Source organism: Tyto alba, unplaced genomic scaffold (genome assembly GCF_018691265.1).
Source record: "Tyto alba isolate M040663 unplaced genomic scaffold, T.alba_DEE_v4.0 Super-Scaffold_18, whole genome shotgun sequence".
Taxonomy (NCBI): domain Eukaryota; kingdom Metazoa; phylum Chordata; class Aves; order Strigiformes; family Tytonidae; genus Tyto; species Tyto alba.
Genome location: NW_024881280.1, coordinates 20,833,781 through 20,856,753, shown reverse-complemented (window position 1 = coordinate 20,856,753; position 22,973 = coordinate 20,833,781). Strand labels below are relative to the sequence as shown.

Below are 22,973 nucleotides of genomic sequence, written 5' to 3'. Positions count from 1 at the left end.
CATTTGTGTCTGATTGACAGATTCTGTTTTTGCTTTCTGCAGTAACATAGTTCACACAAAATCAGGCCACAAACTTTTTGTGAATCTCCATTGGTAAGGACTCTAAAGTGTATATTGAATGAGACATTAAACCTAGAATTTAATGAGCTCTTCAGATGCTCCTCTTGCTGTTGCATGAAGGCTGAGTCTTTTGTAACTTTGGTATCTGTGCTAGGAGATGGGGAGAGTAAGTTACGGCCTAATGAAGTACTAAGGGAGCCTGTGTCTTCATTCACTTCCCACCTGAAGTGGTTTCTGGTCTTTTGCTTGCTTTCTTAAAATGAAAACTGAACTTCATTCATGGTAGTTAGGTGCCAGACTTTAGGTAGTGAGAGAGCCATTCTATGCTGGTTGTAGAACAGGGAAAATTATTAGAAATCAGGCTGTAGAGGATCTGGTGGGAAAGGATTGATCAAACTTGTGGCAAATCTTCACTGATTTTCAGACTCAAAACACTAGGATGTTTATTGACAGCTCTTCTCAAACTGCAAATTGGGACAAGTGGCACTTTTTGAAATTCTGACTAGAAGAGCAGAGCAATGAGTGGGGAAGCCAGTTTTGGAAATGGACAGCCTGTAATTTATGGATAACTTATGATTGACATAGAGTGCAGCAGGACTTGCAAAGATGCCGACTTCCTATTTCCAGCAGAAAATCTATTCATACATTTAAATGAGCAGAGTATAAGGGGAGGTTAATGACTTCCTAATACCATTCTTCACTGTAACCAACTGCACTGATTCCCTTGGAATGTATGGAGTAATGAATTTGGTGGAAGGTGACCCACTCAGTCTGTTAAGATAAGGTTGTATTATTTAAATTAAAAAAAAAAATCATCTGCTTAAAGGCCTATAAACTTCAAAAATAACAAGCAAATATATTTTCCTGTTCATTGCTTGGATCTGTTTGTGTTCTCATCATCCATTGAGTTCACACTAAAAGCTCTTTAAGAAAGCCATCTGTGCAAAGATTTGATTTTTATGATTACTGCATAGCAATACTTCATTAGTCAAATTGTGCAGCCTTCTTGGCAAATCCTGCTTCTAATTTCATTGTTTAAAATGCTTTTAACACTAATGCTACTTCAACCAGGGACCACTTGTTGATGAGATAAGGGTTTCCTGAAAATTAGATGTGAAAAGGTGTTGTGCATACAGCTCTGAATTTTGATAGTTTGGAATTTGTATTCAATTTACTGCTCTCAAGCACAGAGATTTATTCTTCATTATTGTTAGAGTATGATATTTTTTTGAGTAGCTTTAGACTTTAGATTGAGATTTAAATTTAGACTTTAGACATTGAGTTTGTACATCTTCCACTGAAAACCTAACAAAATTGCAAAATAAATTTACCCAGCAGGTGCTGATTGTATGAAATATGACTAGATAAATTACAGACTTCACGATTTGGTGACAGCACCATGTTTATTGTGTGAAGTTATCCTTCATAAGTGACATGATTGAAGTTTTATTTGTGCTTTTGTGTTAGTGTGTTCCTTTTAGAAAAACACCTATTCTTGAAGAAAGAGAGGAACTTCAAAATTTTCATGAAGAGGAGAAATGAAATACTAAAACAAGTGCTTGTTTGTTTTTCTAGATGTGGCAGATGACTATAATAGAATTGGTTCTTCATTATATGCATTAGGAACGCAGGACTCCACAGATATATGCAAGTAAGATACTGTTAATAACTTACAGGGGAATTTGCTAAGTAGCAGTCTTAACTGATGAGATCAGTAGCGCTCTTGTTATGAGAAAACCAGAATTTATTATAGCTATATCCTGTTAAGGTATTTTTCTTCTTTAGTATTTCATTTCTGTAACAGACCACTTTAATATTTTTGCTTTAATATTTGTCTGGGAAAAAAATGCTGTTTTCTGCAGTTTGTAGAAAATTGCACAGATGAGATGGAAAAGTCCTTCTAGAAAAAGAAAAAAAACCCAACTCTTTTACCAGGTTGTTTTTTTTGTTTTTTTGTTTTAAGTGTTTTAAGTGCTTTGACATGTGTGGCAAGAACAGGTCTCAGTCTGAGTATACTGATTTTTGTGAGTGTTCCCTGTACCAACATCTTGAAAAATAGTTTTGCTGTTCTGGCAGCTTTACTGCCTTTAGGAAAAGACAGGAATCTACAGAGATTCCTAAAACTTTGAAAACAGAAGAGAGTCTGTATGTACAGATGTTTGTCCTTTAATTTTTCAGTGAGTTGCTTGAATATGAAGTGTGGTGTATGTGAAAGTAGAACTTGGTTAACTAGCTTATAGACATTGATGCTTGTGAACATGTACACTTATTAGAGTTAGTGTGATGACAGGTAGGAGGTAAGTATGAAAATTAACTTATTTTTATTAATTTATGTGAATTAGTGATATATTTCCAAATGTGGTGATAGCTTACATATCGATTACTTTGATTGTAGTATTCAGATTTGATGTAGTCTGTTAGGGTCAGGAATCATGTCTGTTTTCTGTCAAAATAGTATGATTTGACTGTAATTCAGTCTGCTGTTACACTGAACCCTTGTATTGTCTCCTGTGAAGATGATGTACCACACTGTTGTTTAGCTTCCCTGAATTTCAAGTAGCGCATGCGTCATGTTTAACTGTGTGAGGAAAAGTACATTCAAATTTGAGTTAAGGACACTTGATAATAGTGTAGGACTGTTAACCAGGGTGGTGGTGTTTGTGGTTTGATTCACAGAGGCATAAAGAATCCCTGAGGAGCTGTGCAATTATTCTTTAGTGAAAACATCCATCCATTATGCTTTGTTTGTCCCCTACGTTTTCTTAAGTTGCATAGTTCCCAGATGTTTGAAGTGCTACAATTTGAAACTGTTATGTTCTCTGAGTTTTGTGAGTTAAAATTCTAAGCGGTGCCTTTACAGTCATTATTGCCAGATACAGATTATATTTCAAGTTCTAGAAAGTAATCAGACTGTTCAAATTAATGTTGTAATATAAGCTGTTTCCTTTGTGCAGGTTTTTTCTGAAGGTATCAGAGTTATTTGACAAAACAAGGGTATGTACTATGAAACCTTTTCTAGGTATATTCTTTGTGCACGTCCTGGAAGTGGCAGGACATCTTGTGTCAACTAGACATTAATAGTGGATGTTTTATGGATGCTTCTTTGTGAAGCATTTAAGCAATAGTTGGTAGGGAATGAAAAAGCGTAAGAATTCAGTCATCTGTTTTGTAAAATGATTGAGCCAAGATGTGTTTCTTCAATTATTGCTTCTTGTGATGCATCTTTAAGTATTCTGTTACAAATGCATGATCTTAGTTTTTGAAAAAGACAATCTGCCATGTACTGTTGTATATTTTATGTTGTACTTATATCACACAAGTGAATACCCAAAGTCTGGATGTTTTTAAATTGATGCTTTTACTTGCTGTTTTTCCAGAAAATAGAGGCCCGGGTATCAGCTGATGAAGATCTTAAACTTTCTGATCTGCTGAAATATTACCTAAGGGAATCTCAAGCTGCTAAGGTGAATTTATGGTTTTTGTTCAATGACATAGTATTTCTTTAAAAAAAAAAAAAAAAAAAAAAAAGAGAGAGAAGGGATCATCTTGAGAAATACACAGTAAATAGGTTAAAATGCTTCCATCTCTAGCCTGCAATTTCTCCCTCAGCTGTAAAACCTGTATCTCTGTTGTATATAAGGGGTAACAATGCAGTTGCAGACTGTGGGACTGACTGTTTGGAACTCTGTGATCCACTTATCAATGCCAAATTGTGCTGTATAATTAAAAACAGTGGAAGAGCTGTTGGTGAATTGTTCATGGGTTTGCAGTATGTTTGCTGCTTGTAGACTGCAAGCAATTCTACTTTTTTTATATATATTAAAATTGGATACTCCAGATGATCTGCAGGTGCTGAAACAAAAACACATGGGCCAAATTTAATATTCTGTACCTACAGAAATTTTCATTCTTAGTGTTGTTTGTAAGATGCTTAAGTAACATGACAGAATGAGGAAGCATTTGACAGAAAATGTCTGGAGTTAGAAGATCACAGCAATAACTGTTGCACTAAAAATGCTATTGCTGTTTCTTGGGCCCTGTGTGTATTTCAAATACATAATCTAAATATAGTTTGTTTCTAATCTAAGAAGCTGTGAAATTTCCCATGATTGCCCCTTCTTAGGCTTTCTGGAGTATCATCTAAGCCATCTGTTGTGAGCCTCTGTCAGACAAGATGCAGACCAAACAATATTAAATTGCACATCTGATCCAGTATGGACATTCCTGTGACTTGCAGAATGAAGTAAAGTGAATGCAAATAACTTCGTAAGAACTGAAATACAGCAAGAAAGACTAAAATTAATCTGATTTTTTTTTTTTTTTAATTGCTTGGTACATACTAAAATCCTTGGGTAGATTCTTGTAAACTCTATACATCCTTTATGCCTTTTTTTTTTTTTTTAATAGGATCTCCTATATAGAAGATCTAGGTCACTAGTGGACTATGAAAATGCTAATAAAGCGTTGGATAAAGCAAGAGCAAAAAATAAAGATGTCCTGCAAGCTGAAACTACTCAGCAAATATGCTGTCAGAAATTTGAGAAAATTTCTGAATCTGCAAAGCAAGGTATTTGAGTGGCCTTAGATCCTATGTTACTACTTGAAAATTAACATATTTTAGCATATTATTAATGAGAATAGATTTTTGTTCTGTTTCCTAAGCAGAACTATTATATTTTAATCAGTATTTACTCATTTTATAAAGTTCACATGGGACTTTCGTTTGGCTCCTCATAGCTCCATTAGGCAGAGCAAAGTCTAGGTGCCTATTATTTGTTAAACACTTTTTAAAATATGCACAGAATGGGATATAAAAAGATAATTGCTAGCAGTAAAGGCAAACTTGATCTTTTAAAGTATTGTTGAAATTCCCCTTTTGGTTTTATGCATTCTTCTGTGAAGACAGCAGTCTATTGAAGAGATGATAGTACATGAGAAGGGAGAGATCATGAAATTAGATTTCACTGAAGTTGCAACGTTACAGTAGCTCTAGAGAAGAGGAACCTTATTTACATGTTGCCTTTTTCCTGGAAACTTAGTATCTTTTTTGTTTGCCCTTTTTTTGTTGTTGTTTTAGTCTAAGATTGTTGTGAGTTAGAAGTCATCTGACATAGTGTTTGGGGCAGATTTGTTCAAGTTTTAAATACCACGTCTATCTGTTTTTATAATTTAAGAGTTGTTTGTCCCTGTAAAGCTGGCTAATAATTTCTACAAATGAGACAGTAGAGAATGAGTGATCCTATTAGCCACCAAGGTATATGTATAAAGCATACTTGCTTCCTCTGTTCTTCATGCTAGTTTTAGCTTAGTATCTTCCCTAAACACTTTTTCATATCAGCCTTGAAAGAACAGTGCACATGGAATAAGAGAATTAAATATTTAAAAGCATCCATGTTGCAGTCTTTTTTCAAAAGAGCTTTGTGTCCACAAAAGATTAGCTAGTGATAAGGAACTGCAATGATGGTTTGCTTTCATCCGACAGTGTAGCAGTATCTTTGAGCCTGGAATGTGCTGAGATTAAACTCGAGTTTTTTCCTGTTGCCTTCTCTCACCCTTTACCTCTTCCATCCTGAAAGAAAGTCTGTTAACAGTTGAGGGCACTAGTAATAATACTGTTAATGAATCCATTTTTATTTTCTATAGAACTGATAGACTTTAAGACAAGAAGAGTTGCAGCATTCAGAAAAAATCTGGTGGAACTAGCAGAACTGGAATTAAAGCATGCTAAGGTAATTGTGATACTTTTTGTCCTATATTTCGACTGATTTTAAATATTACATGTTTGAATAACCAGAAAGGTTACATTTGTTATGTGATACAAATACAGGTTACATTCAGGAAGGGGAATTTGAAGGTAAGCATCATCCAGAATGGTGAAGTGTCTTGAATAATTGGGGGAAAAAAAAGAAGTATAGGTGAGATATTTCTGAGGGACTGGTGCGCTTGAGGTGCCTTTGGAAAACTCATCTCTTTGAAGGCAATTTTGGCTTCAGTTTTATGTTTCTCTAGCTGTTTGATATTTATAGCTGCAGAGTTTGAATACCTGCCTATTTTTAAAACCTCATCTCACCATTTTACTGAGATAGGAAGTAGTTTCTGCTGCTATCCAGGTGTTGGGGACTTGATGTACAGGATAAGCTAACTATTAAGCATGAGATCACACGGGCCTGTCTGAAGTCAGATCAGTGTTACTCTGTTTTTTGAACATTTTTGCCTTTGAACTCTAAAGTGCTAACAAAAGAGGAATGTTGCAGATACCCTTTTCAGAAAAATAAATTTTCGCAGGGAAAAAAAGTGTAAGGAGCCTCTACTGTCCTTAAATTTCACAATGTATTTGATTCTTTTACTCCATATGAAATTAATGTTTTTGGTTAAATCAGGTTAGCTGCTCTGACTTCATAGACAAGTACAACAGTCTCTTACTTTAATAGTTTTACAGCAGGAGGCATCTTTCTTTTAGAAGTCAACTCTTCAGCATTTCTCATTTTCATCAAAAATCTGAAAGTGTGTTGACTACCAAGGTTTGAATTAACTCAGAATATATCTGTTGAAAGGACTGGTTAAGAGGTGTATAGTGCTGCTGAGTTAACTTGTTGCTGCTTTTACACTCTTCAGTAGTACTGACAGTGTCATTCTTCATTTTGCCAAACCCATTGTTTGTAAAACTAATGCACTATAAAAAAGGTTGTTTTGGGGACTTTTTTCTTTAATCTTTGTAGGTACAAGTTTCAGATGAACAGTGGTTGCTTTAATGTGCTATATTGGAAATTCAGCTATATCTCCCCTAAAGTCTTAAAACTTCTTGTAATACTTGCTACTATTGAGCCTTCCTACTTTTCTGTGTGTAACAGCTGTCTATATCCAGCCCTGAGTCTCCCAGGAATCCCCATGTTTAGTCATGAATGTGCTGGTTATGGGTTCTAGTGAAATTAATAGTCCTAACAGTCATACTTGCAACAGTTTTTATTGATTTGCCATATCATCCTTTAACAAGGGAACGGATCTGCAGTGCTTCTGTCCTGCTTCAGTCATTGACTCTTCATCATCTCTTATAACTGACCCTTGCTGAAGTCCCTGCATGCCTTGGAGTGGAATGCTTAAAAAAATGTCTCTTATCTTCTAAAGTGTCCTTAAAGAATCACTTGTATTAACTCTGTGCAAGTCAAAATCTTGTAGCAATAGTCTCTTGAATTTTGACAGCAAGTAACTGCAAAAGGTAGGGGGGAAATAGTTAATTTCTGTAGCTTTCAGCTTACTTGATATATGCTTCTTGGCATCCTCAGTTTACCTGGAAGAGCTTGAATTTTTTTAGCTGTTCTTCATTTGTCACCACAGCTTGCATTTTTAAGACATAGTTCTTTGGGTAAACTGTCTCAGTCTGACTTAAATTGTCTTAGTAAGTTTACTAATAAGGGGTATATAAAGCTGTAATAGAAGCTTTGAACTGTAGTCCTGTTTTTGAAGGTGAATTTTTTTTTTGCTGACCCATTTTGCCTACTGTATCATGGAATACTGTAAGATTCACTAGACAGTTTTGAATATTTAAAGCTTTACAATATAAAAGGTCATTCTGACTAAGGGTGTCAGTTCTTGATATGTTAACAAATGTTATGACTTGATAAATGAAAGGATATTTTGTGTCTCACTAGGTTTGAAAGATCTGTTTTTTCAAAGCCTGTGTTTCATATTTATTCAAAACAAGCTACTAGAGATGGATCTGTTTAGTTGCTGTGCTTTTATTTCTACAGATTCTAAATTGGATTATTACAGAATTTACCATGCAATAGATCATATTTTTCAATTTTATATAATGGAGAATGTCTTTATTAATGCTTTAATCAGCATATTTGAGAATAGTCTTATGGATAGGTTTTTATTAGTCTGTACAGAATATTGAAGGATGAAATGGTTTGGAGGAGACTTTCTGAGGTAGAAGGAAGAAAGAAGATATGAAAAGACAGGGGTTTTTTGAGATAGCGTTGTGCCCTGTTGTGTGAAGAGCAGTGTTAGGGGAATATCAAGGTCTCCTTGTCCGGGAGGGGATGTTCTTATACTTTTTGCAATGCAAATCGTGAACGGTGCTCCCATTTCAGGGAGGCTAAGTAGCCCTGGTTTTAGTTGGGCTAACCTGGGGTGTTTGTAGACACCTAATTCCTCTCACAGTAGATCCAACGGAGGGCTGATAAAAACAAAAAGAAAACTACTTTTTCATGTAGGCAGTAAATTAATGAAGTCAGATCAAAAGCCACCTGCTTTAAGGTTCTAGAAGAATACTTGTCTGATGCTGCAGTAGTCCCTGTCTTCATGCTTTTGCAGCTACTGGAGGCAGGTGAAGTTTTAGCAGCCCCAAACTGGAAGTTGCTTGGCTTGTCAATGGCATGTGGACACAGCACTCCCAAACTTTGCAGTATGGCCTGTTATTTAGGTCTAAATGCGCTTTCCAGCAAAAAAGATAACTGGGGAGCAGGGGCTTGGGGCAACAGATAACACTGCTGCAGGCTACAAGTCTTCTACTGTGTTTTTTGTTTGGTTATTTTTTGTTGTGGTTTTTTTTTTTTTTTTTTTTTTTTTTTTTTTTTCCTGCAATGAGCACCTCCAGACTAGATGTTGGGCAGATGCATCTGTGTCTGAATTGGTCTAGCCATTTGTCTTCTGCACTTGGAATTGCCTGGCATGGAAAGCGTGGAGGTGAAATCTGATTCAGCAGTGGGTGCTGGAACTCACCTGAGAGGCTGTCTTTGGGAGGAATGCAGCCACAGTGAAGGCTGCTGCATGATTTACTGTTAAAAGTTATTTGCTCCGTGGAAAGAAAAACACAAATCTCAAAACACAGAGACTGCTGCACTGAAGAAGTCAGAATGACCAAAGTATCGAGAGAAGGTTCTGAGACATACCTTGCATTTCCTGAGCTATATCTGACTGTGTGGCTCTAGAAGATTGGGGGGTGATAGGGAAGTCAAGCGTTTAGTAAATCAGGGAGACTGTATATACAAATACTAAGTGCACTCTTTCTGCCCAGTTATGTTTGTACCACTTCCTTATAAAATACTTGTTTTAATCTGCTAATATCCTCTTATCCTTTCCTGGTTGCAGCTAAAGACTTTTGAAAAAGCTAAAAATCAGACTGTGGGTTGAGATTTACTTTAAGTTGATGGAAGTGCAGACTATTGCCAGAAAGGATGATGATGCATGAGACTGTTTCTTTCCCTTATGTTGGCACTGTTATGTGTGCAGCTGTGTAGTAAGATGGAGCTAAAATTTGCTCTGGGTTTTTCTATGCTTTACTTTCAGTCTTGTTTTGATAGCATCCCTTGTGTCAAAACACACAGTTTTGTCTGAGAGGGGCTGGGAATATGAGAGCGCTGCCTTCTTAGCAGCAGCATGTACCCTAGATTTACTTACAATAGCTGCCAGACTGCAGCTTTAGATTCTGCTTGGTCTCTGACCTACACGAAACAGATTGATGTTTCTTTTTCTACAGCCATTCTGTCTGACTTTCCCTCAAGGTAGTGTTTTGCTAGCTCTGTGTTTCTTCATGACTTCATGCAGCTGTAGCTAACGTAAGACCTGATTAAGTGTTTAGATGTTTAGTACAAAATCTGTGTTTAAACCTATTCAGTATTTTAAACAGTTGTATTTTGAGGTGTTCCTATGTTGGACTTCATGTTCAAAGAGGGAGGTTTGACAGCTGGTGAAACTGCTAAGGTCTTAATCATAGACTTAAGGCACTGATAGCTTGGCTATACTTTTAGAGTCTTTTGACATACGAATTGTAACAGTAAAATAGCCACTTCCTTCAAATAAAAAAAAAATATAAACATCTTTTTCCACAAATACTAACATATACACTTTTGCCTTTTTTGTGGAAAAATAATTTGTCACATTACTAGCAACAGATGTCTGTTTGGAACTGACAGAAGGGAGTAAGCAAGATCCAACGCTGAGGGATTTGGTTAAATGCTTTGTCAGTAATTCATTCTTTCCTGAAAAGGATGTTTCTGTCACCATGGTTCTGCCAGTAACTGTAATATCTGAATTTTAGGAGTCTGAGTTGGCAAGAAACACTTCTCTGAATCTGAATTTATAGGACTTTCTCAATCTATGCTGATGTAAGTCAAGTATGTCACATGTTGCAGCCAGAAAGAATAATGACACATAGCCTCTACTGTCCTTGGTTTATTATAATTTAAATAAGGTTGTTCTTGTGAACTTTGTAAATTTGATCTAAAGAAAATCAATTATTTGCCTATTTGGAAAATTTCAGTAGGCTGGCTGGCTGAATCTGGAAATGACTGATATGTAGAGGGTGTCTAGGTACTGTCTTGTCTTTGGAGTGCTACATAGCAGCCCATGAATTGCAAATATACTTTATGCTGCTGATGGGCTGTAAAGAAATGGCCAAAAGATCACTGTCTCACTTTTGTTATGGGTAATACGTGTGCAGTCCACAATTATACTTCAAACTGAAGTATTCTTTTTCATTTAATACTTCATTAAAGCTAATAATACAGCTGTGCAGTAACACAGACCTTAGATTTATGAATTTTGTACACCACAACGATTGTACACACCATGTCCCCATGCATCTCATGTATATTGAATTTGTTCATATCACAGAATTACAAGCCTTTTAAACAGCTTGTGGCTGTCCTCTGCCAGTATAGGCATAAAAGGGCAAGAAGCTGTTGAAGCTGTATCTGAAATCACTGTCTTCTGGAGAAGACGGAAAAGGATTCAGTAGACACAACTGGGAATCATCTACTTTGAAGCCTTTAATTTAGTTAATTGCTTAATCTGGATTATAAGAACCTTAGTGGGGCATAGAATTACAACTGATTACCTTTTTGGGTTGAGGGACACGTGTCCTTCTGTCTGTCTACCACAGGTCACTTGGAAGTCTTTCAACTGAAAAAGTAAGAATTACAGATTCTTTAGTACTTGTGTGGATTATTTATTAAGGACAGGCAAATCACAGCTACTGATACTGTTTAATTACATGATTTTGTTTGTTTGAAGTTTTTTTTACAGGTTTCTTTTTGGTTCCAGAAAATTTTTAGAAGGAAATAGTTCCTCCCATGTTTATCACTGGACATTGAGACTGTTTTATTCTTGCATTTTATCTCCGAACCTGATAGGAATTACTCTTAACACTGTCAAGAACCTAACATTGTTTCCTACAGAGATTTCAGATTTGGGAGCAAATCTAGTACAGCTATTTAATAGTGAATAGTCAGTAGTTTAAAGTGATCTAAGCATAAGTGAACGCACAAAACAATATGAATACTGTGAATACTGCGTTGGTGTTTGTTATTGTTGTTTTCTCTGGAGAGTAAATCCCAGTTTACTTGTTGATCACAGTTGCTTAATTCACAGGGGTATCTTATTGTCAGTTCTGTAAACTCATTCAGAAATCTGAAAGTCAACCAGTATGTTTTTATGGTAGAGTCAGAATGCTTTAAATAAGATAAAAACTGACCTACAGGTGTTTGAAAAGAAGGGCAGAACTTGGCCTTAGAGATAAAGCTTACTTAATGTTCTAATAATCACTTCCGTAGCTCCAACACTAATGGCTAAACTCAACTTTGATGTCCTGGCTAAGCAGGTAACTCAATCTGTTGTCTTTCAAACATGGCCTGTCCTTGAACAGAGGGATGATTTTAGATGGCTGTTACAGCGAGGAGATACTGAGTGCTGAGAACTGGCTAACACTTCTTGATGAATTAGTATTTAGTATAATATATGAATACTTCTGCTTTGGGAATAATATTCCAGAGTGACATTTACTCTAGCAGTTCTATATAAAAAATGAAAACTTTGAAACTTTGGTCTTCATTGCTAAGACAGTGCTCTGCAGCAGATAGTTTTTTGTGGCCAGATTAGTAAGAAACTTGTGTAAAAACATGGTAGGGGTTCTAAATGCTTAATTTGAATCTCAAGTTGGCTGTGTTTCATTCCATGACACAATGCTCCTACATTCAAAAAGCTCTGAGATAAAAGTTACTTAGATAAATATTTCAAAATAAGCTTGATACCTGACTATTCTTCAGTGGTGTTATTGCTATTAAAAACCATCTTTTTGCCACAAGTGTAAAAGCAAGCAGGGAAATGTGGTCATATTTTTCTTTATTTTTACAGGGTAATTTACAGTTGCTGCAGAGCTGCCTGGCAGTGTTAAATGGTGACACATAAGCTACGCTCCGTCCTCCCACTAACAAGGGCTGCCCACCTCTGGATTTTGTTTTCGTGACTTTAAATAAGCATTTACAGTTCCCTGGAGAAAACATTTGACAAAGTGCACATGAGCAAGCTGCTTCTTTCAAAAGAATTAAAACAAACACCTGAAAGTAGCTCCAGACTATATGAAGCAACAGCATACTTGTTATACATACATATTCATGTTTATTTAATCATTATATGCTTTCATTGTTCAGAAACCAAATGCTCTGTTTTTGTGAAAATAGCCAATATAATTATGTTCATGTTATGAATACTATGATATGGCTGCCAATTTTATTTACCTTTGTAAGTAATTTCTGAAGTTCACCATTTGAAGCACATTGTTCAAATGGCCTAAATATTACCATTAGATATTTGAATATTGTTACTATAATGGCATTGTATACACTGTCTTAGGTTTTTTTCCATGTACTGATATCAAGAAACTTAATCTTTTTTTCAATTGTGAACATTTCTTAGAAATTTTGGAGAATTTTGTGTAACCTTTATAACTATGATTTAAAAAGAAAAGCAAATGCGTTAGTATGTTTGCCTTAACTTGTAGACTAATCCAATTATTGTAAAATAAACCATGAAATCGATGATTTTTCTAAAATTATGCAGACATTGTATCATCTGTAAGCTTACTATTTTCTAGTAAATCAGAATAATTTAATTAGCTTTTTCTCCATTCATCCTGTAAAACCATTGAGTAAGTATTGGATTGGTCTGACACTAAATACTCGCCCAGTAATTTTTCACTTTGCATTCTCAGGTTTATCTGTTTGCCTATCTGTTTGTCTGTGACTTTCCTATCCAGTGTACTTAAATTGTTTTGAGCTTGGTGGCTGACTCTGCAATTACTTTGGCAGAAATGCTTTTCAGAGAACTTCTTGGGTTTCTTTCCAGAAAGGGGAAATGAAGTAGCAGCAGGGAGTTCAGAAAGTGCATATAAATGAAAGGAAATACTACCCCACTTTGATACAGATAAGAAGCTTTGCTTCACAATATAAAAAGTAAAGGTATCCCAAATAAAGGAATGCCTGAAAAGGATCTCATTCTGCTAACTGGACTTAAAACTTACGAGCTATGAATCCTGTTTTACTTGTTGTTTTGCTTTGTCTCTCTTACTTGAGCCTTGAAACTTTTCCAAGAGGTGCTGTTCTGTGGTGTAACTTCAAGATGTCATAAAACTAGGCTTTACTTGACTAATCGATCATCACAGTGGGATTGCTGCTTTATTTTGAGGTTTGTATACCTTCAGTGAAGCAGCAGAATTTGGGGTGAATGGAATGTTTGGAGATGCAGATCAGTGTAAGTCAATGTCTCTGTGATTACAGACTCCCTGTACTGCCACACCGAGGTGTGAGGTTTGGTTTGTTTTGTTTTCAAATAGGGTGAATTGCACAGTGTAGTATACTTACCCTCCTGCCTTGCACTTCGGAACATTTCACAGGCAGAGAAGTTTCTTAGCTGGACCCGCTGTTTGCATCGTGCGTTGAGTTGCGCACGTGTAGCCTCAGCCTTTTGATTACCAGTGCCCGGCGGCTATTAGCAACTCATCTCCGGCGTACAGTATTTTCTAGCAATGGCTACTACAGTAGTACTGTGCTGTTCATCTTCCAGATATAACAGGTATAATTCCTAAGGAACTCATCTATACATAGGCTATAAGGGACAAAGATTACAATGTATATACAGTTAACCAAATTGTAAATATTTTAAGTAGGATGTGGGAACAGTTTTTAGATTAGTCCTCGTTGTTCAGTGTTACTAGCTCATTAAATTTTTTTCAAGCCTCTTGGTATTGGGTGTGTCTCTTAAAGCCTGAAGCCCTGCCCTCTGTAAGCGTGCAGAGAAATATTTAAAACGTGACCCGAGCGCCTGCCGCTCCCGGGGGAGGAGGAGGAAGAGCCGGGGCGGGCCGGGCCGGGGGGCTGGTGCGGCGGCCGCGGGGCGGGGGAGGCCGGGCCGGGCCGCCGGAAGCCGGCAGGGCGGCCGGAAGGGGCGGGGCCGGGGCGGGCAGCGGCAGCGCAGCCATGAGCTGCCTGCGGGAGGAGGACGACCCGTACGTGGTGGAGGAGCCCAGCGACGAGGAGCGGGCGCTCAGCAGGTGCTGGAGGGCCGGGGGGGGGGGGGTGGGTGACGCGCGTTGCCCCCCTTGGCCTGGGGCGGGGGGACGCCGGGGCCCGGGGGCCGCGCTGTTCCGCGGCGGCGGGGCTCCCGCGGGGTGCCGCCCGGGGCTTGCCGGAGGGTCGCCCCGCAGCAGCCGCGGCGATTTTCTTTCTTGAAACCGGCGTGTTTACGTTTCTAACCCTGTAAGTGCCGGAGTGTAAACAGATCCCTGCCCCCGCACGGAGCCGCTGACCGGAGCTGCAGAGGCGTCGTGGCAGGCCGCAGCCGCTCAGCTGAAGCTCCTTTTGCGTTAGAACCGGTGTTTTACCACCGACAAGCTAATTAAACGTTTTGATAAATACATTTCCGATAAATAAATGGATAAGTGCTTCCTAATGCTCCCACATAATTCAGATGTTCGTTCTCCAAATGACCTGGTCAGTGTTTTAAGCTGTTTATCATAATTCGGTGTGTAACGCTTAAATATTTGTAGCTCCGAAGATGAGGTGGATGTGCTGTTACATGGCACGCCTGACCAGAAGCGGAAGCTGATACGGGAGTGCCTGACTGGGGAGAGCGAGTCCTCCAGCGACGATGAGTTCCAGAAGGAGATGGAAGCGGAGCTGAACACCACCATGAGGACTATGGAAGGCAAATGGAAATCACCAGAAATGGGTAAATCGCTTTTAACAGCTGCTTGTATATGAAATTGTGAGCTAAGTGGTGTCCAGTTAGGGTGTGAAGTTAATGGATTAATCTTGTGGCGAGAGGTGTGTGTGGTGATAGTTGGGTGCTGTTTGAAGCCTACAGGAAGAAAGGGCTGGTTGTTTCTGCAGAAATGGTCACCGGATGCCACTTCAGTTCATGCCTCTGTTTCATGTTTTTGAAGACTTTGATTTTGATGTTTTTAAACTTCTGATTTTCCGCTTTAATATGATTTCTCTTTGTTGGAGTAGCCTCATTTTTTCCAATATCTCTTTGGTTTAAGTTGTATTTGGAAACTACTCAAGCAGATTGTGGTCTCTTGTACTTTGTCTAGTGGCTTCATCTGGCTGTCTAGATTTGGAACCGTTTCTTGAAAAAAAGGAATTGAAAATTGAAATCCCAAATCAGCTGGGGGGAAAAAAATCAGAAAGAACATTAATCTCTTCCTCCCTTACCTGCTTATAATTGTTACATCCAACTATATTAAAGATATATGACATATGCATATGTCTGTGTTCTGGAGTTTGCCTACTATGGGTGTAAGAGATGGATTGCTTTGGTATTGGAAGAGCATATGTTCTTTTTACCTATTACAAAACACCTCGTGAATGTTCTTAATTTCCTGGAGAATCAACATAGTGTTCACTTTAATCTAGGGACTTCATTCTGCATTCAGCAGCTTTATTAGTTTTATCTGTGTTAGTGGGCAAATCTGATATTTATATTTTGGTTGTGCAATTAAGAAGATCTATTGATATTTATACCGCCACATCCATTCAGCACAGAATAGGATTTTTGGTGCAGACTGGCTGTGACATACGTGCTTGGCGATTCATCTAGGTCTTTTTTGAACTTCTGTGACCCTGAAATTTTGGGGGATTTTTTTTGTGAATTTTATTGTAATCAGAGTTTGTGAAATGATGTGCCATGCCTGTATTTCTTTTGTATAACTGAAGATTTGTGGAATGTGTGAATTACAGAGGGCAGAGGCAGCATATTTGATGTGGTGTCCTTTGTGCCTAAAGGGAGTGTACCTTGGGAGAAACTTTTGTTTGGACTGTACCTGAGGTTCGTCTCAAAGGGAACGAGCAGCTTTGCTCTGAGTGAGCTTCTGTAAATAAAATAACAGAAGTGAAGTGGGTGATCAGGATGTGGGAGTGAATTGGGAGAGCTGTTGCTTAACAAACCCAGAGATAAAGCAAAGCACTCCTCAGCAGCTTGGGCACAAATGTTTGTTCTGGGCTGTATACTTGCTGTCCTTTTGGTGGGGTGCTCTTACCACTTCTCTCTAATTTCACACACAGGTTCTTCCTCGGGTACTGGGCAGGCTGGACCTGCCACCACTTCAAAATACTATGATGACATTTACTTTGATTCTGATTCAGAGGAAGAAGATAAAAGAGGTAAATGGCTGAGGAGAGGAGGACATCTTAGATCCTCTTGAGGGGCTCACGGTTCTGAAGGTGGCCTTTTGCGGGGGGAATTACTAGCCTATATCATCTCAGTGTAGTTGCTGCAACTTTATGATGTATCCCAATATATGTAAAGTGTGTTAATGCTTTGGGATGGTGCATTTGGAGGAGAGATGAGCTAGACCTTTATGTTTTAATTTAGATTTATTATATGGAAAAGGAAAACTGAAGAACTGATATTTTGATTATTTAAGTAGAGAATCATCATGGATGTCATATGTGCTTGCACAAATGTTTCCAGTTACCCAGGATGTCCGGAAAAACAGAAAACATCAGCAACGTCGGATTCTTACCAATGATGAACTGCTGTACGACCCAGAAGAAGATAATAGAGACCAAGAATGGGTAGACTCACAGAGGAGGGGGTAAGGGACCACAAATATTTGAACTGTAGGATGCTTAACATAAATTGAAAAAATTAAATCAAAATGGTGAATATAGAGAAAAAGCCTATGCTGTCAAATCCATGCAGTGAAAATACTGTTATTTAGAATTTACAGCGTGTGAAACTTAAAAGCCTGTAAAATTTTTAGTGTATATAATGGAAGTGGTATCTTCAAAATTACACAATGCTAAAACTTCCAATTTTCTTAAATTGAGACTTTCTGTATGCCAGTAGATCTTGCCTAAATAACCGTGCCATGGATGAACAGGTGGTGAGATAATTTGATTGCTAATTTAATATCTGCTCCTGCTAAATACTGTATTCCTAGTTTTGGAAAACTTTGTATTTCGCAAGCCATGAAACATTCAGATAAAATAGGAACAGCACAAAGCTTCTCTACTGAGGGGTTTTTGAAGGGTGAAGTAGAAAAATGGTTATTTCAGGAGTAAGATTCTCCATGTAAATCTGTTGAAAAGGATAATATTAATATTTGTTGCCTGCTGAGATTGCACTTGAGATACCTGCCTCATCAGAGGAGGGCACAAATTCTCATGCCAGATACATTTGTCTCACCAAATGAAAATTCTCTCTACAAAGCAAATGAAAAAGATACTGGTAGGTGATTTTCCCCCCAGTTTATGTATGTGCTTTCAGTTAGTGAAAAGGGAGTCCAGAAGGAGCCAGATATTAATCGGTGTATTTTGATATAAAAAAGGTCGGACAGTTGAATTGATGTGCCTGACAGATAAGGGCATGTAACTTCACTTTTTGTCTCTCCTTCCTCCTTTCTTGAATCGGTAGGTACCGTAATCAAAGAAGAGTGCCGCAGCAGCAGCAGCCAAAACCTTCAGCTGTTCCAAACAGTGATGCTGTTTTGAATTGCCCTGCTTGCATGACAACGTTATGCCTGGACTGCCAGAGGTAATTAGTGAACAATAAAACAAAAGTCTTTTTGTAATGTCTTTTTTTTTGATCAGTAGTATTTTTAGTGTATTCAGTTTGATCAAATGACTTCATCAAGTCTGTCTTGTGGGATGGCACTAATAAAGAGAAGGCAAGTATATGTGAATCAGATTTAGGGGTGATTGCTAGTTTGTAAGAATGATCATCAGTTTAACCTGCAACATGGAGATGAGGAAGAACAGAGTAGAACTTCAGCATAGTGGAGAAGGTAAATGATTTAAAAAAAAAAATTCATGGAGACTAAGCAGGCAGTTCAGGCTGATTTATTTTCTTAAGTATATTGGCTTGATGTTTAGAGATATAAAACTATTACAGGTTATTTTTCTGTAAAAGTGCCTTGTTTAGGGGAGGATTAAGCAAAATCAAGATAGTGTGTTCTTACTTGGTTTGAATCTTAGCAGTTGTGGTTTTGAGTATAGTTACAGTTAAAAGTGCCTGGAAAGCATTTAGGTGTGAATCCATGGTGTGTTCTCCAGCTCTCCAGTATCTGACTGCACTGCAAAGCTAGTTAGTACTGCTCACCCATGCTAAGGAGAAGACTCTGGAACTGGCAATTAAGGAGAAAGAAATCTTGTGAAATGAGGAATAAACTACCTCTCATTTATTCAGTACTTTTGGTGATTAAGGATGAAATTGCACAGCAGCATAAAATCGTCTAAGTACTGGGGGCTGTTTCTCACTCTCTTCCCTTTCCTGGCTCTGGTGCTCCTTGACCCTGTTCTATAGTTAAGTATTTCAGGAAAACACTCTATTTTTATTGTCAGACTGGTCTTTTGTGGGTTTAATAAACTGAAATAGCTCAGGACAGCATTATACAAGCAGTAAAGCCATCAGAAGTCGAGAGAGGACTTCTGCAGCCACCTGTTAGGTTGGTTTAGGCTGCTGTAGAACTGCAGCCTGAGGGCCAGTGTGTCGAATTGAACTGCAGCGCTGAATTTTGCTGCATGCTTCAGCTATGCAGTTGATACGCTGATGACAGCTGAAAAGACATTTTATATTTTATTATAGACATGCTTTTTCTAGCGTGATGTGTTGATGTGTGTTATTTATAAATGAGGAATTTCAGGCTTGCAATACATTTTAGGATGTAAGCGCCAGTCGTTGAGTCATTTGCACTCAGGATCTTCTGCCTGTCATCGGTTACACGTAGCAGTGCATAAGTCTGTAATACCAATGCCATTGTACTCCAAAGTGTTTAGTTCAGCAAGAAGCAGCGTCTTCTTAAAAATGCCTTAAAAACAAGACAGATGGCTACAGTTCTATTTTTTTATTATTTTTGTAATTGTTACTTTTGTTCTGTGTATAAAACTTCATATTTATTTGGCTTTCAGCCCTTTGGCATGGTACTTCCTATCTTTAATCCCATTTCCAGTGACAGTAGCCGATTTCTTGGAAGCAGAGTTTTACCAGTGGTATGACTTGCATTTTCTCTCCTCCATAGACATGAATCTTACAAAACACAATATAGAGCAATGTTTGTGATGAACTGCACTGTTAACAAAGAAGAAATTCTGAAATACAGAAAGAAGCTAAAGAAAAGAAGTAAGAAAATGAAGCACAGCAAAGAAACTACGTCTATAGAATCAAATCAAGAAGAGGAGGAAGTGTATCATCCCGTATTATGTACTGAATGCTCGACTGAAGTGGCAGTAATGGATAAAGATGAAGTTTTTCACTTCTTCAATGTTCTAGCTAGCCACTGCTAATGTGTAAAAGCAGAGGCATAAATCCTGCACTGTTTAAGACTGTATGAAGTATCAGAAAGGCAGGCATGTTAGCCTTTTTTAAGTATGGTCTTTTAAATGTACATTTTTGTCAGAGAACTTTATACTGCTTGGATTTTTGCAAAGTTTTCAAAAGCAATACATTTAACTTTGTGCACTTGAGAGCAGTATTCTTGCATGCTGTCAGGTGGTTACATCATTGAGGATTTAAAATTTTGTAAATATAATGCAAGATCTGTGTATTATGATAATTCCCTGTATATATACTATTATCTCAATATGTATTAGAACTGCTGCTTAGAATAAATACTGTATAGTAACTGGTTCTCCATAGCTGCACTGATCATTTCTATGGAAGGTGATAAACAACTCTGTCAGCTTGTTCGGCATTTTTAGGCTGGTAATCTTGGTAGATTTGCACACAGGTAGGTTTGATAAGGAATTGTCATATTTGGAATTTTGGCCCATTAAGATCTCAAAAATTTAAACATTTATACAGAGTGGAAGATTAGCTTATATCAAGTTTGCTGGCATGGATCATTTAAATGAACATTTTTTTTTACATGCTTAGTAATAGTTTTTTTTACAAGCTTAGTAATACGATTCAGAGTTTTAAATGTAAATATGTATATGAGGAAGACTGGACATTTTTTCTGTTGCCCTTTTTCCTTATGATGACACATTTTAAGAAGAATTTATGGTTGGATCTATGACCATAGAGCTCGTTTGTATGCTTTTTCTGTTTCTTTAGTACATTTACATCTTCTTTATGGAAACAAAGAGCTTCTGCTACTTAATATTTAGACTTCTTCCTTAGTCTATGAAGCCACTGCAATGTTAACTGTGGATCCTTCCCTCTTTTCCTCCAGGCACGCTCTCAAGAGGTCAACTCTTGGGTTTTATTAGTAAGTAACATCTCCTCTTTATAGCCTGATATTTTTTAACACTTCACTTTGAACAAGGGTCTGTCTGAAAAAAAATCTCATCTTTATGCTTTTTCTTTTAATAGAACTAAGAATAACCGATTATATGTGCTTTGAGGAATTGTCAGAAATAATTAAATTTAGGAGGTAGGAACCTGAAGAACATACTTCTTTTGTGCCTTAGATTATAATAAAATCTCGTGCCTCTTTTGTTATCATTTGTAGTTCCTGGTGCTGTATTTTACTAGGCTACACACACTCATTCTACAGTGTTACATGATACTAGGAAGAAAAAAATACATTGGTTTTTCTGTCAGGATTACATAAGGAAAACACTGAACTTACTATTTTCAAGTCAGCAGAAATTTAACCTCTTCTTGATGAAGTAGAGAACTGTTGAGGCAGCTGCTGAATGCTGGGTTGGCTAGTGTGGTATATCTTGCCCTTGCACATGCAACCTACAATTAAAATTGAGCCATACTGGTTTCAAGGCTTGGGATCTGCCTGAGGGGAGATCTCTACCTTGTCTTTACTACCTGCAGTCAGACTGATTAGTACAGTGTCTGACTTGGTGTACTGATAGCTCTGGGATCATCTGAAGTGGGATAAATTGTTACTGTGTGGCGTGAGCCAGGAGGTGTACATGAAAAATTTTGAATGTACAAACTGTTTCTTCTTCATAGAAGTGTGGAGGAGGATATAGTCTGTGCTGTAGGGCCCGCTTGCCTTGATACAGGTGTTTTCACAGTCTAGGTGAAGCGTGAAGGGTCTCTGTAGCGCCAGGTTAAGGGTCTGCGCTGAGCTACTGGAAACAGGAGCACGCGGGGATGTGGTTGAGAAGGGCTCAAATGTCAATGTGGGTGGTAGCAGGAGGAGCAGTAGGTGATGGCAGCCCCCAAGCAGGGGTAAAATGGAGCTGGCGAAGGAAGGGAAACTCAATACAGAGGAATGTTTTCAATTTTTTTAGGGAGCTAACTAGCAAAAATACCATCTTGTGAATATGCACCATACTGAAAAGCCGTAAGGGGCCGGACCACCACCTGGTGGGGTAGGGCAGATGTGGTGGGGGACTTTGAAGCTGGCATGTCTCTGGGCATGACCCTTCCTCCCATCCCACGTACTTCCCTTCCTTGCTGCTGCTGCTTCTTGCTTGCCTTATCACTTGAATTGCAGAGCTTCTTGTTAGGAAGCATAGGAGCAGGCAGCACTGGGACTTGTTTGCCCCATATTGATAATGTTGTTGTAGCTCTGAATGGGAGTAATGTTTTAGTTGTGCTGAGTGCCCTACTTGTCCTTGAACTTTGTATGTGTTAATCTTGAAAGCCTCCTTTCTATATAACCACCGCTTTTTCAAGCAGCAACACCATCGCAAGACCGCCCCAAGCAGCAACTGCAACAAGCAACAGTGATCTTGGATAGGGACAAGAGCTCCTGTAGCCTGTTGTGTGGGAGTATTAATCGAATGAATGGTCTCATTTCTTCTGGTTAAATAAATCTGCATAGATAAAGTGTGTTTAAATGTCTTCTGATTGAATTAAATCCCTTTTTGGATTCTGCCACACAAAATAGTCGTCTTAAGTTGCCCCTGCCAGCTGGTTTTCTTTTTCAGTTATGTCTTGGTGCTGTGGTTGTATTTTTCATCTGTGTAAATGACTCATACGTGCATCTTCCTGTGAGCGTATTTCCTTGTTTTTCATTGTGATAATAGCAGAGATGAAGGTAGGGCTGGGGTGGCCGCAAGAACAGAATCACGCAGCTTGGTGTGTATGGAAGTGCCCTTCCAGCGGGCTTTCCAATGGTGCCTTCTAAACGGGACTGCCAGTATAAACTGCGGGCAGCCCTCCTAATCGTGCAGTCCCGGGCCCACCTCTGCGAATTTCCCCTTACCTAAGGGAGATGAGCAGTTGGGGCAGGGCTGTCCCCCGCCCTCTGCTTTTTGGCCCCAAGCCCCGCAGGGCAGTGCAAAGTTAGCAACAGTTAGACTAAACGGCCCATCTATCGCCTCTGTGTTTTTCCTGTTCGTCGGGGATTAATCTAGACAGAGCTGGCCGGCGGTGAGGTCTCATTTATCAGAGCCGCGGTTTTGGGTGGGCTTTATGCCCTGCCAACTGACGGCACTGCGGCCCCCTGCGGAGCATTTTTATCGTACCTCCCCAGGGCCCCGCCGAGCACAGTCCTCGGGTCATCCGCAATTCCCAGAACATCCATTTAGATTAAATAGGATGAGAGGAAAAATCGGCTGCGGCGGGAGGCGTGACTCAGACCGGCAGATCGCTCCAGGTTCACGGTCAGCCGCCGCGTGATTTCAGCAGCCCGGCCGCACGCCGGCACCCACCGCTGGATTGCAGCGCTCGGCCTGCGCCCCCGCGGGGCCCGGCACCCCCCAGCCCGGGGGCCCCGCCGCCCCCAG

General features: G+C 38.8%; 2 protein-coding genes across 3 annotated transcripts in view; both read left to right on the top strand.

The window, feature by feature from the left end:
* SNX6 (sorting nexin 6) overlaps positions 1-14,079 on the top strand; it is a 28,608-nt gene extending 14,529 nt beyond the window's left edge. For both annotated transcript variants that reach the window (XM_042791005.1, XM_042791004.1), the window contains exons 9-14: positions 1,636-1,711; positions 3,015-3,054; positions 3,438-3,524; positions 4,468-4,627; positions 5,704-5,789; positions 12,196-14,079. In XM_042791005.1, coding sequence (XP_042646939.1) covers positions 1,636-1,711; positions 3,015-3,054; positions 3,438-3,524; positions 4,468-4,627; positions 5,704-5,789; positions 12,196-12,249 — 503 coding nt within the window. In that variant the 3' untranslated portion in view covers positions 12,250-14,079. The remainder of the gene's footprint in view (positions 1-1,635; positions 1,712-3,014; positions 3,055-3,437; positions 3,525-4,467; positions 4,628-5,703; positions 5,790-12,195) is intronic.
* Positions 14,080-14,282: 203 nt separating this feature from the next.
* Positions 14,283-20,781, top strand: LOC104356208 (E2F associated phosphoprotein). The gene is made up of 6 exons (XM_042791193.1): positions 14,283-14,389; positions 14,885-15,066; positions 16,401-16,499; positions 16,810-16,933; positions 17,755-17,874; positions 19,358-20,781. The coding sequence occupies exons 1-6, from the start codon at positions 14,316-14,318 to the stop codon at positions 19,620-19,622; spliced, it is 864 nt and encodes a 287-aa protein (XP_042647127.1). The 5' UTR covers positions 14,283-14,315; the 3' UTR covers positions 19,623-20,781.
* Positions 20,782-22,973: the final 2,192 nt, after the last annotated feature.